General features: G+C 38.7%; 1 protein-coding gene across 1 annotated transcript in view; it reads right to left on the reverse strand.

Moving 5' to 3' along the window:
- Positions 1-15,372, reverse strand: part of HSD17B12 (hydroxysteroid 17-beta dehydrogenase 12) — a gene marked incomplete at its 5' end in the record, with an annotated part of 86,475 nt that overhangs the window by 27,843 nt on the left and 43,260 nt on the right. The window contains 3 exon segments of the mRNA XM_080345808.1: positions 1,817-1,861; positions 2,820-2,884; positions 6,317-6,427. Coding sequence (XP_080201934.1) covers positions 1,817-1,861; positions 2,820-2,884; positions 6,317-6,427 — 221 coding nt within the window.

Consider the following 15,372-nt stretch of genomic DNA (forward strand, 5'->3'; position numbering starts at 1 on the left):
GATTATATACAGTAACAGAAGCTGCTCACAGACAAGAAAAAAAGTTTTCAAACATAAGGAAAAACACTGTTAAAACACAGCAAGTAGATATTTGGTTGACAATGCAAATTCTACCAGAACCTGTACAACAATTTTGTTAAATAGTTGAACACCATCGATCACAAACACAAAGACTCAAGCTACAAAATACACTAGTTTACTCTGGAAACCAATACAATCTGGCTGCATCTCTGGAATTTTAGGTACATACCCAGTAAAGCAGACCTTAACAATTATTCTAGACTACCATCTTCAGAAATGCATATAAAAGTAGTTGATTTGTAACTTTTACAGTCTAGCAAAATGCTCCCAGGAAGCCTGACACCCCAAATTCTTTAATCACTGAATAGTGCACTCCCTCTGCTGGCACAGCACAGATGTCACACCTTAGCAGAGGCATTCTTCTGATGACACTGATCTCTAGCTAAGAGGGCTACGCACAACAGCACTTCACATTTACACCTGGTGTAGCTGTGTTAACATTAAAAAAAATCTGCTAAATTACTTTCATAAGAGAAACTTTAAAAGGTGCCCATTAATAACTGAATTCTCTGATGAAAATCTTTCAGGAATGCAACAAGACACCACAGACCACAACCCTTCTCAGTCAACTAAAAATCTGTACTTATTAGGCTAGCAGTCATTTTCAAGATGAAAAATTTCTGAAGACTCACTGTTGCAGCATTTCTAACTCTGCAACAAGTCGGTTTAAGATGTCAAGTAAATCACGCAGAAGTGAGTAGCAGCAAGCTGACATTAACAATCCCATTTAGTCATGCAAGGGTTGCTTTTCCACCGTTTGCCTATGTTTTATTAAGGTGTGAGAACCTTACAGAAGCATTATTTCAAGAGGTCCTGTGCCTCCCCACATGGAAACAGAACACCTACACTTTAGACTCCCTGAGAGCACCATACTAGATGAATTTAGTACTTAATCCAATCAGAACAGCTACAAGAATGTCAAATCTTTCAAGCCAGCTTTGAAACACGTAATATTTTAGCTTTATAGCTAAAAAAGTTAACCCTCGGCTAATGGAGATGCAAGTTGTGTTATGCATAGGAAGAGAAAGTTAATGTTTAGCAGTGAATAATCACAAGGAGTTTCTTCAGCACTCACTGGTAATACACTGACTCCCTATGTCATGTAAGCAGATACTATTCCCTCTGCCCCTTTTAAGCTTTGAAACAGTAGGATGAAAATCTGATTTATGAGTGGGCCTCATGTTAATAAACGAGGAAACAGCCATATATTTTAGCCTCAAGTCAGGCTGATTTCTTCCTGATTAAAAAAACATACAGCTTAAATATCAAAAAGGGAAGCTCACTACTTCAAAAGTTAATGCACACTTCTGTGAACTTTGTTTTCCTTCTTGTTCATATATTTCACAGAAAATATTTAAGTGCCTTCTCACAACAGTATACAAATCCTTAGGCGTACAAAGATAAGGAAAGCCCACCCCAAGAAACACAGATACAAGTGGAGAAGAATAAACGATTACATTAGAACTAGAACAACCAGCATGAAGCAGCATTAAGTGTTGTTTCATGTACCTACCTGGCTCTACTAAATAGAATTTGTTGCAAAGAGACTTATCAGCTATTCCACACACCAATCAGAACAATCGGATACAACAATCAGAACCTCTGGGTTACTCCAAGATGAAAAATGAACCTGTGGTTCAACAGGTGAAAGTAATTGCTTCAAACAACTGAATTTTAATTGTTTGCTGGTTTGAATTAAGGCATCAAGAACAAGTGTTGGTAAGACAGCACTTACCTTACAAACAGTCATGATGTTAATGTTGATCATTTTGTCAACCGTCTGCAAGAAAACAAAGTTTTGGGGTTTGTTGTAAGTTATTTGATCAATATTTACACATCCTCGGGGTTTAAGTGCCAGGATAAATTAAACCTTACACTTACATATCCACCTGTACTCCTTGCCTTCCTGCTTAAGTACCTGGAACAGTGACAGACTTTCAAAGCAAAAAGTCTGTGAATGGCTGGTAGTCAAGTTGTACCTCTGATTAGGAGCTCACACCAATAAAGAACAGCACAGATGTGTCACATTGATACTGTGTTTCCTAGCACTATTTGCAATATTTATGAACTCAAGTATATTCTGGTATTTTAGATATGTTCATAAATTAGTGTCTGTATTTTGTTCTTAACCATTTCATAACAGTGTTCTAGTAACTTAAAGGTCATGGGGTAAAGAGAAAAAAAAAAAAAAAGGGTTTTTTTGCTAAATATTATGAAGCTTATTTGAAAGTGAACGAAAAAACAGATACATCCATCAATACTTAAGCAGAATGCACAAACCCACAGTGGATACAGGAGCTACAGGGCTTTTGGAAACAAAATCATGCACCACTGAAGTTGTCCAGAATCAGAGTTTTCAATGTACCCAACACAACCAAGATTGTCCCCACATTACAAACTGTCTAAACCAGTCATGTTTAAGTTCCATACAGTGTTAAGGAATATGCAGACAGGAGTGAAATTCAGATATTGACCCCCACAGCATTTGTCTGAAATAGAAATACAAAATGAAAAAGCAGGGAACAGCATGAAGTAAAAAACAACACAAAAAGAGAGACCGCCATAATCTGGATTGTGTTATGTTGTTTATGTAGATCTCCTAGCTTTTTGAACCCTAAATTCTAATCAGAAAACATCATTATGCAAGTACCTTCACCAAACCTAAATACTTTCACCATATCCATTAAGTATTCAGTGCTAAAAATGAGAACACCAGAAGGTACCACAAAAGCACTTACTTTATCCAGGTCTGGCACATCAAGAAAATATTCAGGATAAACATATGAAATTCCCACGTTGTTGACTGAAACAAAAATATGAAGTTTTAGTTAGATTGCTTGCATGAGATTTGATTTGTCATGCTCTGATAAGAGACAATTTTCAAGCAATCCTCTTGAAAAGTTGCATTTAAAACATTCTAATGAACACCATCACTGCATCACGGAGTTCCTCAAGGCTGCGGAAATGGGGTTTCAAGCCAAAGAAAAGCTCTTGGTGCCTGAGAGGGTATTAAGGAAACCTAATGCAGGCCATGCATCACGACCCCTCTCCTCAGCCCCATTCCCGGTGCAGCGGCCGCCGGGCCCCAGGTGCCACCGCAGCTGCCGCCGGCAGGTGGCAGCCGGAGCCCGGGCTCCATGTGGGAGAGATTCTGGCAAGGTGCACAAAAATTCCGAGATTCCCTCGAATGACACGTCTTTTAGATCAGATCTCAGTGTATTTACGGAAAGCCTTAGTTCGTTAGGCATGTGGTGTGTTTCAAATTTTTAACTTTTAGATTTCAGCTTGGAGAACGGAAGGATTGAGGAGAATGGGGAGTTGGCAGATTCCCAGCAGATGTTCACTGTATTTAGAGAGTGAAGTTTTAAAATGAAGCAGGTTAAATCTTCCAGAGGGAGCCAGAGTTTTTTTTTTCTTCTTTTCATCTAAAATAAACTGGTTTTCAGTCCATCTCTCTGAGAAGGATTTTGGCTATGAACTGTGGCAGAGTTTTGGGACTAACCTTGGTTATTCTCTCCAAATTTAGAGTATTTATATGATTCATGCTACAGTGACAGTCAGAAAATTCACACCGTTTACTGCAGACTGGGTCCCAGATATGTACCCTTCCACTTCCAGCTATCATTTTTTCTTTTGCTGCAGTTTGAAACAGAACATTTTTTTTTAAAAAAAATCAGTTTGTACAGGCATATTTTGCCTACAGAAATCTCGATAACTACAGAGTAAGATCCAGTCCGGCTCAGACTCCTTTTGAGAACCACAGCAAAATAAAGATTTCCCACCTCTGCTTGTTTAACATATTGCTGTAGCTAGCACATGTTCGAAGTCACTGACAGACGCTGTTTTGAACACACAGCAAAACATTATGCAAACTCTTTTAGCCTTCCTATGTGGGTGAGAAGAAGCTTCCAAATAAGTTTACAAGGATTTCAATCTGTAAGTACTTTAGTTATACGCTGTGCAACTATATAATCAGAAGCTCGATCTTGAGGAGTATATGTGGAGACTCCTGTGTCTCTAAGTATAAGGTTAAAAAATGATCAGCACTGATCACTGACAACTATGCTGTGCTACCAACGCTTCTCATACCCACTGTTCCAGATGAGACCTGAAAGAAGAAAGTACACTGGAACCTGAGACCTCATCTCTTATGGCTGTTCTCATTTAAACTCATGTTTTCTCTCACACAAATGTGAAAAATGCAGGTCAATAAGAGCTACATTCCAGACTGCAACAAATGCTACAGAATTTTAAATAAGGTACTAAAAGCATGAAATTAATTGCCATAAAAAATTAAGATACAGTCTTTCTGGAGAAGCCATCATTTCTGTTGAAAAATTACATTGGCAAATGGTTTCTATAAATACAGCTATATCTGGAGAAAAGAAAAAACCTACATATCAAGTAATCTGATGAACTCAAGCATGAGATCTACTAAAACTGCTAGTGATTAGTGAGAAGAGAGATGTCTGTAAATCTGCGCTGGCAATAGCTACAAGAAAAAAAGCAAAGGAACTCAGCTAGAGAATACACAACTCCAGAACATCTCGTTGACTAAAAACATGGTAAAAATAGCAAAGTGCTCATGCAAATAAAAGCACGAACCAGGCTGTTTGAGGAACAGGCTTGTTTTCCTGTAATAAGTTTACATAAAATCCAAGATACATTCACTGCCTTCGTGTCCACTTTAAGCAAGATGATTAAGAGTCAGATTAATTATTCCGTGCACCACTATAACCTTACACAGTTTAAGAAATAATAAAATACCTTCCAGTGTGGATACGTACCTCACACAATAAAAGGTTTGCTAGTGTTTTGAGACATATAAGTGATACACCATTCTGCAACAATCACTACGAGACAGGCAGCTTGCAAGTCTTGCATTCCCTGAATTGATTTTGATGAGACAGATTAGAACAAATATTAAGTTTAATCTTCAAAATTTCCTTGGAACTAATTTCCTTGAGAAACAAGAAACAAGGCATCCACAGCTTTGTCAGAACTACTCTTCACACAAAACACACTGACAGTTGCAGTTACTCCAATGGATTTGGGTTTTTATAACAATTAAGTACTGGATGTCATGAGCTGCATGTGCTCAAATCCATCAGAAGTATTAAGCGACATCCTGGGATTTATCTTTTAATATTATTTTTAATTGAGTTTTTATAGACATTACTTTTTTGGTCATTATTTGCAGATGTTGTACAAGATTCATCTATTGGAAACAAAGCTCCTACACTGTATCGTCATGTATATAATGAACTTATTTTGAAATATGCTTTTAAAAAAAAAAGTTTAGCTCTCATCAGTGCACTTCAGGTTAGTAAAATGAGCTGTCTAGTGAGAAGTACTCTGTCAGATGACATAGACCAGTAGAAGTCTGAGCCATGTGACTTCATAAGAATGTGAAGCCTTGTGTCTAACTATCATAGGTTCTCATCCCCATACTGAGTAACCATAAAAATACAACATATGCACAGGTATATATGCTCCTAAGGAAAGAACCAGAACACAGATAAGAAACTGCCTTTACCCTACTGTTCAGAAAAGATTAATGTAAACTGTTATATTTAAACTGTTCTTTGTTTGTGATAAATAATTTCTTGAAATCATGTAAGTTCTACATTTGATGTAGTAGCTGGAAGGATCATCTTGTCTTTTCAGGGACTGACACACCACCCACACTCCTGCAATATCACGAACCATATTCAGGCACATTGTGTTGCTACCAGCAGAAGAACCACAGCTTACCAACATGACCAGAACGCACTTAAGACTTTTGAAGCAGGAGCCAGTTACTTGATGCTATATTGTAATGATTAAATTTTAACAGCTCCACAATTAAAAGTTGACTTTTTTTTCCACCCTCACAGGACTCTATTGCTAAGCTGAATCTAAGTATCTGGAGCTTGTTTAGGTTGTAAGATGGCATTCAGTCAGGTCGCTGTGCATGCAGTGGTAAAACAAAGAGCCTTTAGCAGACAAGGAACAACACATCACATTCAGTAAGCATCACAGTTCTTGGAACCCAGGCACACGTGCAAGCACCATCTCATGTAGTATATCAACAGGAAGCTAAAAAGAAAAAACCTCTTATTGATTATGCAGCAACACAGTTTTAGTCAGGCAAACATTAGCTTTTGTGAATTGGTTTCAATCAACTTCAATATGGGAAAAAGTTAGTAAGCATGTCACGACAAAACATACGATGAAAGGAAGATCAGATACAAACCTAAAACACCAATTTCCAGGCCTTCCAATCCTGCTTTGATTCCACTGTAAATATCTTCTCTCTCTCCAAAGTCTGCCACAATTACTCTTGTTTCCACTTTGTACTTCTCCTCTAGAAAAAGTTTTAAAGTTTAAGTTTGAAATAGTTGAATTACCATCCAGATACTAAGAATATATCAGTTATTACGGTTTTATAAAATATTAAGTTGCTAATATTGCAAATTAACATTTTCATCTCTGTAATAAGAATCCTTGAATTTTAACAAAACCTGTACAAAAAGTTTGCAACAGTAAGCTGCTTTTGGTGCGAAGGTAAATTCTCAAATGATTCAGCATTTCGTTTGTAAGGGACAATGAAGATGGGAAGAAAAAGATTTTGAATGGGTTTAGCACAAAAAAAAAAAGCAGAAATCTGAAAATGCATGAAAACCATGTTCAAGTAGAAGTTGAAAAGAACACTTTATTTCCAACTTAAATGGTAAATTAGTTTCTTCAGACCAAGCAAAACCATTCTTTATTTTACTGTACTCCATTTCCAGTCTCCCTTCTGGTGCCCGAAAACTTTTTGAATATTTAGTATTTTGAACACATATCAAAAAGGGAACACATGGGTGTACATGAACAGAACTTCAAGTTTAATAATTCCAAAAGCATTCTGATATGCTGTCATCTCCATCCTTAACAGAACACGGAAAACACATGTAACCCACTACATTTTGAAACAGAAAAAGAAAGCAAGTATTAAAAACACTTAATATAAAAAACAACTCTGCTTCCCTCAAACTAAATTAATTACACTGAATTCAAATCAGTACAATGTCCTCTCGGAGTTCAAAAGAGCAGAACAGCAGCTTAACATTGCCATATCTGTGTTTCGCTGCACCTGACCCCAACCCCAACATCCCTTGAGGAACCTGTATACAGCCTGAGAAGGATTTTGCAGCACTTTGCCCCCAGAGCCATTCATAAAAGCAGTGCCATGTTAAAGAAAAAGAATCATTCACAAAAAAGATTAGAAGCAGCCAGATTCCCATGATGCTCCTTCCCATTCAAGGGAAAGCCGCGACTCCCATGATCCTGCCATCCATTCATGCAGAATCATGAATCCACTAAACTCACTGGTTTGCTGGCTGCCTCCCCTCCCCCCAGCAACAGCCCTCATGGCAGATGAAATTATTTCTCCTGCTTTTCCCCCTCCCCACCCTCAACCTCTTCATCTCTCCTGAACAGCTGCATTGTTTAAAAATCCCCCGAGAGATGTTGCTATGTCAAACGACGACGCAAATAGCATTAAGCCCCTACTGCAGCAGCAGGCTTGTGATCACGTCAGAAGAAAATCTAGTTCAACATTTAAGGGGGAGGGGTGTGGTATAGAAACAGCCTATTTTTGAACACAGCTGTTCTAATATTTAGCATACATGTTTTGAGTTCTTACAGGCACAACTAATACATGCAAGTGGACTGGGCGGGCAAAGCCTAAGTCGCACAGTTCTGCACACACGCTGTTTTTAACTGGTTTATGGGATCTGCAGCTGTCTTCACTGCCACTCAGATCCCTCACAAAATGAGAACTGTTTGAAGGACCCAAATACCATCCTCACAAATTTGGTCAATTGTACTGGCCCTTCTATACTAAACTCTTCATTAGGACTGTTGCTGATCTATCTTTAAAGCTTTTTGAAGTCACTACAGGGATACTGAGAGGATACAGCAAGGAGGAAAAAAACAACCCACACTGAAGATCTAATACTATAAATAGCAAAACAATAAAAAACCCTTACACCACTGTTCATGTAAGACGATTGCTTTGAGCCTTTAGAAAATTGGCAAAGAGCTGTTACATTTAAGACAGTTAAGCAATACACCTACAAAACCACACAGCACCCTTTGTGCACCGCAGGTGGGTAGTACAGTGTATGATAATGTGAAAAGATGGCCTAGCGGCATGGCCAGAGGATACTGTCTTTGGGCAGCTGCTCACTGCAAACAAGAGCGACACCCTGGCAGGTGCCAGCCACTGACCAAGCCCTCCCTGCCCATTCACCACCGTTTGGATATTCCATAACTTGTGCATATCCTGTGCTGTCCCAGAACCTGCAACAGGTGGGATGATCCACTACAGAGAAAAGACTGGTAGATACACCTGATAAAGTTGTTCCATGTAAAATGACAATGCAAATAGCATTAAGTCACTTCTGCATAAGCTCATCCTAGTACACAGAGCACAAGGTGCACAGGAGGTGTGCTCTGCTGTCTATGAACAACAGAAAGGGGAATGTCCTTGATCTTAAGAAGGATTAAGATGTTCTCAAACAGATGGGCTAGAAACAATCCTTGTTTTATCTGTCAAAAAAGACTCTGAGACATAGTGCAATAAAGAAAGTAGCAAGCATGCTATGTCCTAACCCAGGATAGCTAGCAGTGACTGGCCTCTTACTAAGAAGAGACAACCTGAAACTCCTTAAAGAAGCTTTCACCTTGACGACAGTAAGGTAATCAGGAGCCACATAGAGCAAAAGAAGGATATCAAACCAGTTTTTGCAGTCAGCAGCTAAAGGAATCTGAAAGAGCCAATATTATCTGCCAGTGTGTCCAGCATTCCTGATAATATATTGGTTAGTGAATCTGATGCTTTGTTTTTGGAACCAGTGCTTCAAATGTTTATTTGTGTGAGACTGAATATTACACCACCACATTATCCATAGATGTGGGGCCTGATTATTACACCACCATGTTATCAATAGTTGTGCAACAGTCAGCACCTATACATAAGGTCTCAAGGATGGGAAAGGAAGTTCAGCAGACCTTCTTCACATTTTTCAACTCTGATACACCAGTGTTTCAGTCATCTCATTTATTAAAAATCTCAGGTGAGATGAGTATTGACCTTACAAATACATTTTAACCTAAACTTGCACATGTCAAGTTAATTTACTGGGCCTGTATGACTGTAGCCAAGACTTCTGGTAATCTAGCAAGAGATCAACTATGTACAGCTCTACCCTAGTAACCTAGCAAAAGCAGACAATCTTCCGCAACCACACATGGTTTGAAAAAATATTTGAAAAAATAAGTTATTGACCACAAACAAAGCCTTGACAAAATATCTTCGCAGCAGTGGAAAGGCTGAACAAACCAATAGTCATACTGGTGATAGAGCAGGATGGTACAAGTGTTGTACAATACAAAAAGGCAAAACAAACTTTTGTAGAAGATATTGAAATGAATTATTTCAAAGATACAGATAGCAATACAAGAACAGAGACTGCAGAGACATAGGCCAGACCAATACCTATAGAAAAACAGTTGTCATGCAAATAAAGGAAGTATAAAACATACACATTAGAAGGGGAACATCATAACTGAAAAAAGTGCCACTTTTGCACAGTTGGTAAAGAAGAACTGACCTCTTGAAACATGTTCCCATTCTGTGCATTCCTGCACAATAAAGGATGAAATGGTCTGGAAACAAGTTGGCTATTTAACCATGGTCCTCACACACACACCCCATCAGGAACACAAGCACTTTTATGGATAATCCCTTGAAGAACACACTACCTTGGGTATCCTCAGAAGAGAACTCCTAATAGTGTTTCAAACTCTATTAAAGTGCCACTATTCAAAATAAGCATAAAGACATTTAAACAGTCATTCCAGGTCTGTCCAGAGGTCCATCCATGCAAGAATTGGTATTCTGTAGCAGATAAATAAGAAAATGCTATGAAGAATAAGGGAAGTACATAGTAATGTTTCCTCAATTTATTATCCCAAGCTCCAACAGTTTGTTGCTCAGAAGCTTCCTGAGTTGGGTATGTCTACCCTGATGGCCTTCAGCACCTTCTCCTACAGCTCTCTGCCCAGTCACTACAAATCCTTACACGTTTTCAGCACCCACACCACCTCCCCGCTGCCACGGTTTTTCTTTCAAACCTGCCAAGAGCAGCACTGACCAAATTTCAAATTGGTGTGCCTGGATCCATTCTGACTGCTCCATCTGATATCAAGGTTTTGAACTGCCATCTCCTCTTCTTTGGTCCTATCTCGTAACAATATTCTTTTCTTTCCTATTCCTGTCACTATGCGTTGGTTGATACTGCACTGACATTTGGTTGCTAACACTGAACAGGTAACTTTCATTACTTCTCAATTCTGAGGCAGAAGACACACAGATGTTAACACTTACTTGCTTTCATTCCATCTTTTCAGTTTCCTATACGTCAGACTTCTCCTATGCATCTTCTAGATTTTTCAGAATTTGAACCTGCCCCTTTCAGCTTTTACAAATCTTATCATAATGATTTTTCACAAGCACAAGGAAGGTGGAAGAGAGCCAGCAAAACCAAAAGTCATATCTATCCTTCATCTTCCTTCTAAAGAGTCTCAACTATGATGAACTTTTAAATATATTCACACTTTGAAAAGAAATGATGCATCATGTGTCCAGATCTCAGTAGTCTTCCTAAACTAATTTTGAATTTTTACACAGATGTTGTCTGCTGTTCATGGAAGTTCTTGCAGACAAACTTTATTAGAGACTCAGTTTGACATCTTAAAATGAGAAAATAAACTGTGAAGTTCAGAATTTTTATTAAAAGGATATGCATGCATTCATACATTATTTAAGTCACCAATAGTTCATAGGAAAAGAATATCTACTTCCACAAAGATGTGACATTAGCGTTTAATTACAAATGCAAGAACGAAGGCTGCTAAAGAGCAGATTAAGCCCAGAGGGACACCCAGTTCTACCTCAGAATGGGAACAGTAACTCCAGATGCCAATGAAGGTAGTGTGCAGCTGGCAAGATCATAAGTGAAAGATGCTGCAGCACTAAGGTGGAGGGGAGGGCAGCAGAGGAAGGCACCGATACTCAAGGAAGACACACTGGTAAAGCTGGAAACCACACACTTCAGCAAGCAGGCAGTTACAGAGCAGGCACAACTAAGCCAGCAGAGAACCAAAGACTGAAAAGTAGAGAAGTAACAACTCAGTGGTGGAAAGCACACCAGCACCATCCCGAGCAACAGCCAAAGAGACACACTTAACTGATTTCTCATCTGTAAGATGGTTAGTTACAACTTCACTAGGTGAAGCAAAAGCTTAAGTAACTCCAAAGGCCAGGGCGATGTCTGACTTACAGAAAACATATCCAGTGTCTTGCTACACAAGGAAAACACTAATCTAAAATGATCTGGCAAACTAGGGCACACCTTTGCTACTAAAAAGATTCAAGTGCAAAATAGCACCATGTTACCTTGAATACCAGAAAAAAAGATCACACTGGAATTAAAAAAAAAAAAACAAGTGGAAAGTTCGAAACTATAATGAGCTACACTCTGAATAGGCTGGCATGTTCCAAAAAAAAAAGAAAATTGAAGATTACAAATAATTCAAAGCAGCAGCCCTCCCTAAACTGAAATTTTGGTTGACACTCTAAGAAAATGCTAAGGAAGTAAAATTTTCAGACACAGATAAACTGGGCTTGAAAGAGGAGTAACCTTGTGTACTCAGATGCAAAAGCAAACAGACACCAGCCTGGTGGTCAGGAGAAGCAGCTCAGTTTACCCAACAGAGCAGGATCAGTGTTAAAGGGGTCTGTGGTACAACATCTCACCAGGAAACAGAAAAACTACAAGATCACCATCCCTAATAAAATAACATTAGTACTTGCACCATCTGTTTCAAAGCAGTTGTCTACAGCAGCTTGAATTTGCATTGAGTGTGTTCAAACAAATCCAGTCAACTTTGCGACAGAGAGGTTCAGGGTACAAGGCCCACATTGTAAGCAGGTGCTGGGATCAGTTATTTCAAGCTCAGAGAAACTACATTAAAAGCCTTTTGCTAGAATTAAAGTATCTTACTGGTTTACAATCAAAGTCTCTTATAAATATTGCTCATCACAGTGACATAATATAATGCAACTGCTTGCAAAAACAGAAAACGTCTCACTTGGTCTTTAGCTTCAGAATGGCCATACATGCAAGTGAAGCAGCAGAAAAATAGCTCTTCATTCTTCATCATACAGAAGGGGGGAAAAATGTTTAAGTAATGAGATTCAACTACATCCACAAATGAAGATGTCATCACCGCAGTAGCAAAACTCACCCTAAACCAGTACCCAGCCTCCAGAAAGAGTTTGTAACCTTTCAATAAAGGCTAAGAAGCTGAGAGATGAAAGTAAAACATTAAAAGCTCCCGGTTTTTCATACTGTATCAATACAGGACAGAGATGAAGAATTTAAAGCTAGAGAATAGTTGCAAACAGCTCTACAAAGTATTTGGGTTTTTAAAGTAAGGGCACTCTTTTTGGGAATGTAACCAATTTGGGACTTACAGAGTTCACAGAAATGGCACACTGACTGTCATGTATGCATGCAAACTGTTCTCCAGAAGAATCAAACAATTTCAGATTGGTGATAGCAGATTGTTATTACACACTGATATTATCCACCATATAGAAGTATGTTAAAATCAGCTGGATATAACAAGAGCTAGCTTCTTCTGATCATTTTGTAGGGACTTATAAATGCAAGGAAAGAGCTGTTAATTACAGTTCTAAGTTACTCAATGAAGTCCAAGCTATTGAGGAAAACATGTATAATGACACAGAAATCTCCTCCCCAGCCTGCTCACATCAGCCACAGTGAAATACAGAATTACCAGAGGAACATATGGATACTTATGGGCGAAAAGAGCAGAAACCCCAGAAAACCTGCAATATTCTTCAGGAATCAGATCCCAGTAGCACAGGTAACAGATAGAGAAAAGAGGATCTATGCATTTAATTTGTTCCAATTACCAAGTCCACGGACAAACTGAATACCTTAAAAGCTAGCCTTTCCGAAGGGACTCTTCCATTTGTGTAGCTGTATCAGTCCTTATCCCAAATGACAGATCATGCTTCTAATTTCTGTGAAAATGGAAACAAGAGAGACCAGGGCCTGGAGAGCGGCACAGAAGAGAAGGGAGGGTCAGTGCTGCACCCTAATCCAAGAGGGGTGCTGCACAGCAGAGACCCCATGCAAGAGAACACGAGCATTCAGAAGGAGAGCAGATATGCAGCAACAGATACAGTAGAATTTTCATAATGGTAAGTTAGACATTTTATATAAAACTACAAAGCAGAGTAGTGGTAACCTAACCAATAACGGAAGCTGAAGTTGTAGCTAAAAGAAAGCTCTGTTTGCAGCCAGTTTGCAAAATAAGTCTCCAGGTAGGAATGCTATACTGTATCAGTTTCTGCACAGCACATCTGAGATGCCCATCTATAATTTAGCAGAACTTGCTATGTTTCAACACATTTTTAAAAGCATGTGTGTATGCATGTTTAGTCAAGCACTAACGAATAGGCTGAGATTCCTTTCATTCAACTACACGTGCAATATTGCCAGGGAATTCCTTACATACACTGCACTAGTTGCACAAATTATTTCATACATACAGCTTCCTTAAAAATAGGAATGTTTTAAAAATCTAACCACATAGAGAATGGATAAAAACTGCCAAACCTTATTTAAAAGGTTACGATTCTGTTAAACAGCTTTAAGTTTCAAATATACACAAGTCAGTTCCTCACTTCTCAGCTTTCGAAGACAACACAGCAGAAGATGCATCTCTAAGACAAAGTCCACCAACCCTTGAGTCACAGAGGGCATTTAAGGTTTTTATGTGTATAAGCAGTACTGTTACTACAAAACATAGGAAGAAAACATCCTTTATTAACACTTGCTCCTGACTCCCATTACATAAAAATACATTACAGCTTCTAAGATACACTTACCAAGTCAGAAAAAAATTCTTAGCAAGACACAGGATCAATCAATAAGCCCATTTACCCAAATATTATGCTCAACACCATAAGCTTTCCTAAGTCAAGCTTGTCCTAATTACAAAGCTAACTAAAACCACAAAACCAAGCAGCCTGTAAAGGCAGCTGCAGCAGCTGACAGCCAGGGGGGCTGCACAGACAAGTCATTGCCATGTTTCCAAAGGACACTCTTTCCAGCAGCAAGGCCAGCACAGCCCAGGCGCTGCCCACACACCCCTCACTCCAGTTCGGGCAGGCACGAGACGCACCAGACACCACACAACTGACCAGCCTCATGCGGGTCAGGAGTCCTGCCTACTGAGAACAGCTTTGCTTTGCCTCATCGCTGCCTCAAAATATCCACTATGGCTGAAGCTGCATCAAGAGTTTGTTAAGATACAACCCCAAGCTGTTTCAGAGATAAGCACAAGGTGAGTTGTAGGAAGGTCACCACAGTGTGACAGGCAGCATCAAACTCCCTTCTCTCCTCCTTCTCTCGTGCTATTTTCAACACCCACACACGCCCCCCGACTTCTTAAAATATTCATTGGTGGTATGTTTTTTTTAAACACAGCATAAAGAAAGCTATTTTTAGTTTACTAACTCATTTAGGAAGGTCATATGGACTATTTCCAATATTTCCTGTAACATTCCTTATTGCCTGTGACAATGTGTACACATTATATGTATATTCATGTAAACATTAATTTTTCATCACTTTTTGCACATTAAAGTCTAAATTCACCATCCCTATAATTATTGGAACAGTAAGTCTTTAAAGAAACACAGCTTTATTTAAGTTCAATAGAGTGAATCCCAAAATGACCAGCAGAATTACTTAAGAAGAATTTAAGAGTCACTTACAGAGACTGAAAGTTACAGTGTGGATTAATGAAAAAAAAAAAAAATCCCCTTACTCTCAAGTCAATTTCATTACCTAAGTCAGTCACTCTACATGAATGAAAACTAATTTTAAAAGTGAAACAAGCTTCTAGGCTAATTCAGCATTTGTGTGTGTATGTCCCTGATAGATTCACCTGTACTCAGCATCCACAGAAAAGTGTTCACTGTAGTCAAAAGACAGACACTTAAAAGCACAGTTTTCAGTATTCGCTGTTTCTTTTTTGTATTAATGGATTTTTTTTTCTAAATATTTGTTGCGAAACAGGTGAACTGAGTTTCTCCATGAAGAGCTACTAACTAGCATTAATTATTTTCCTCACCACAACATATTCCTGAAAAAAACCATA

The sequence above is a fragment of the Nesoenas mayeri genome, assembly GCF_963082525.1.
Source record: "Nesoenas mayeri genome assembly, chromosome: 5".
In the NCBI taxonomy this organism is placed as follows: Eukaryota; Metazoa; Chordata; class Aves; order Columbiformes; family Columbidae; genus Nesoenas; species Nesoenas mayeri.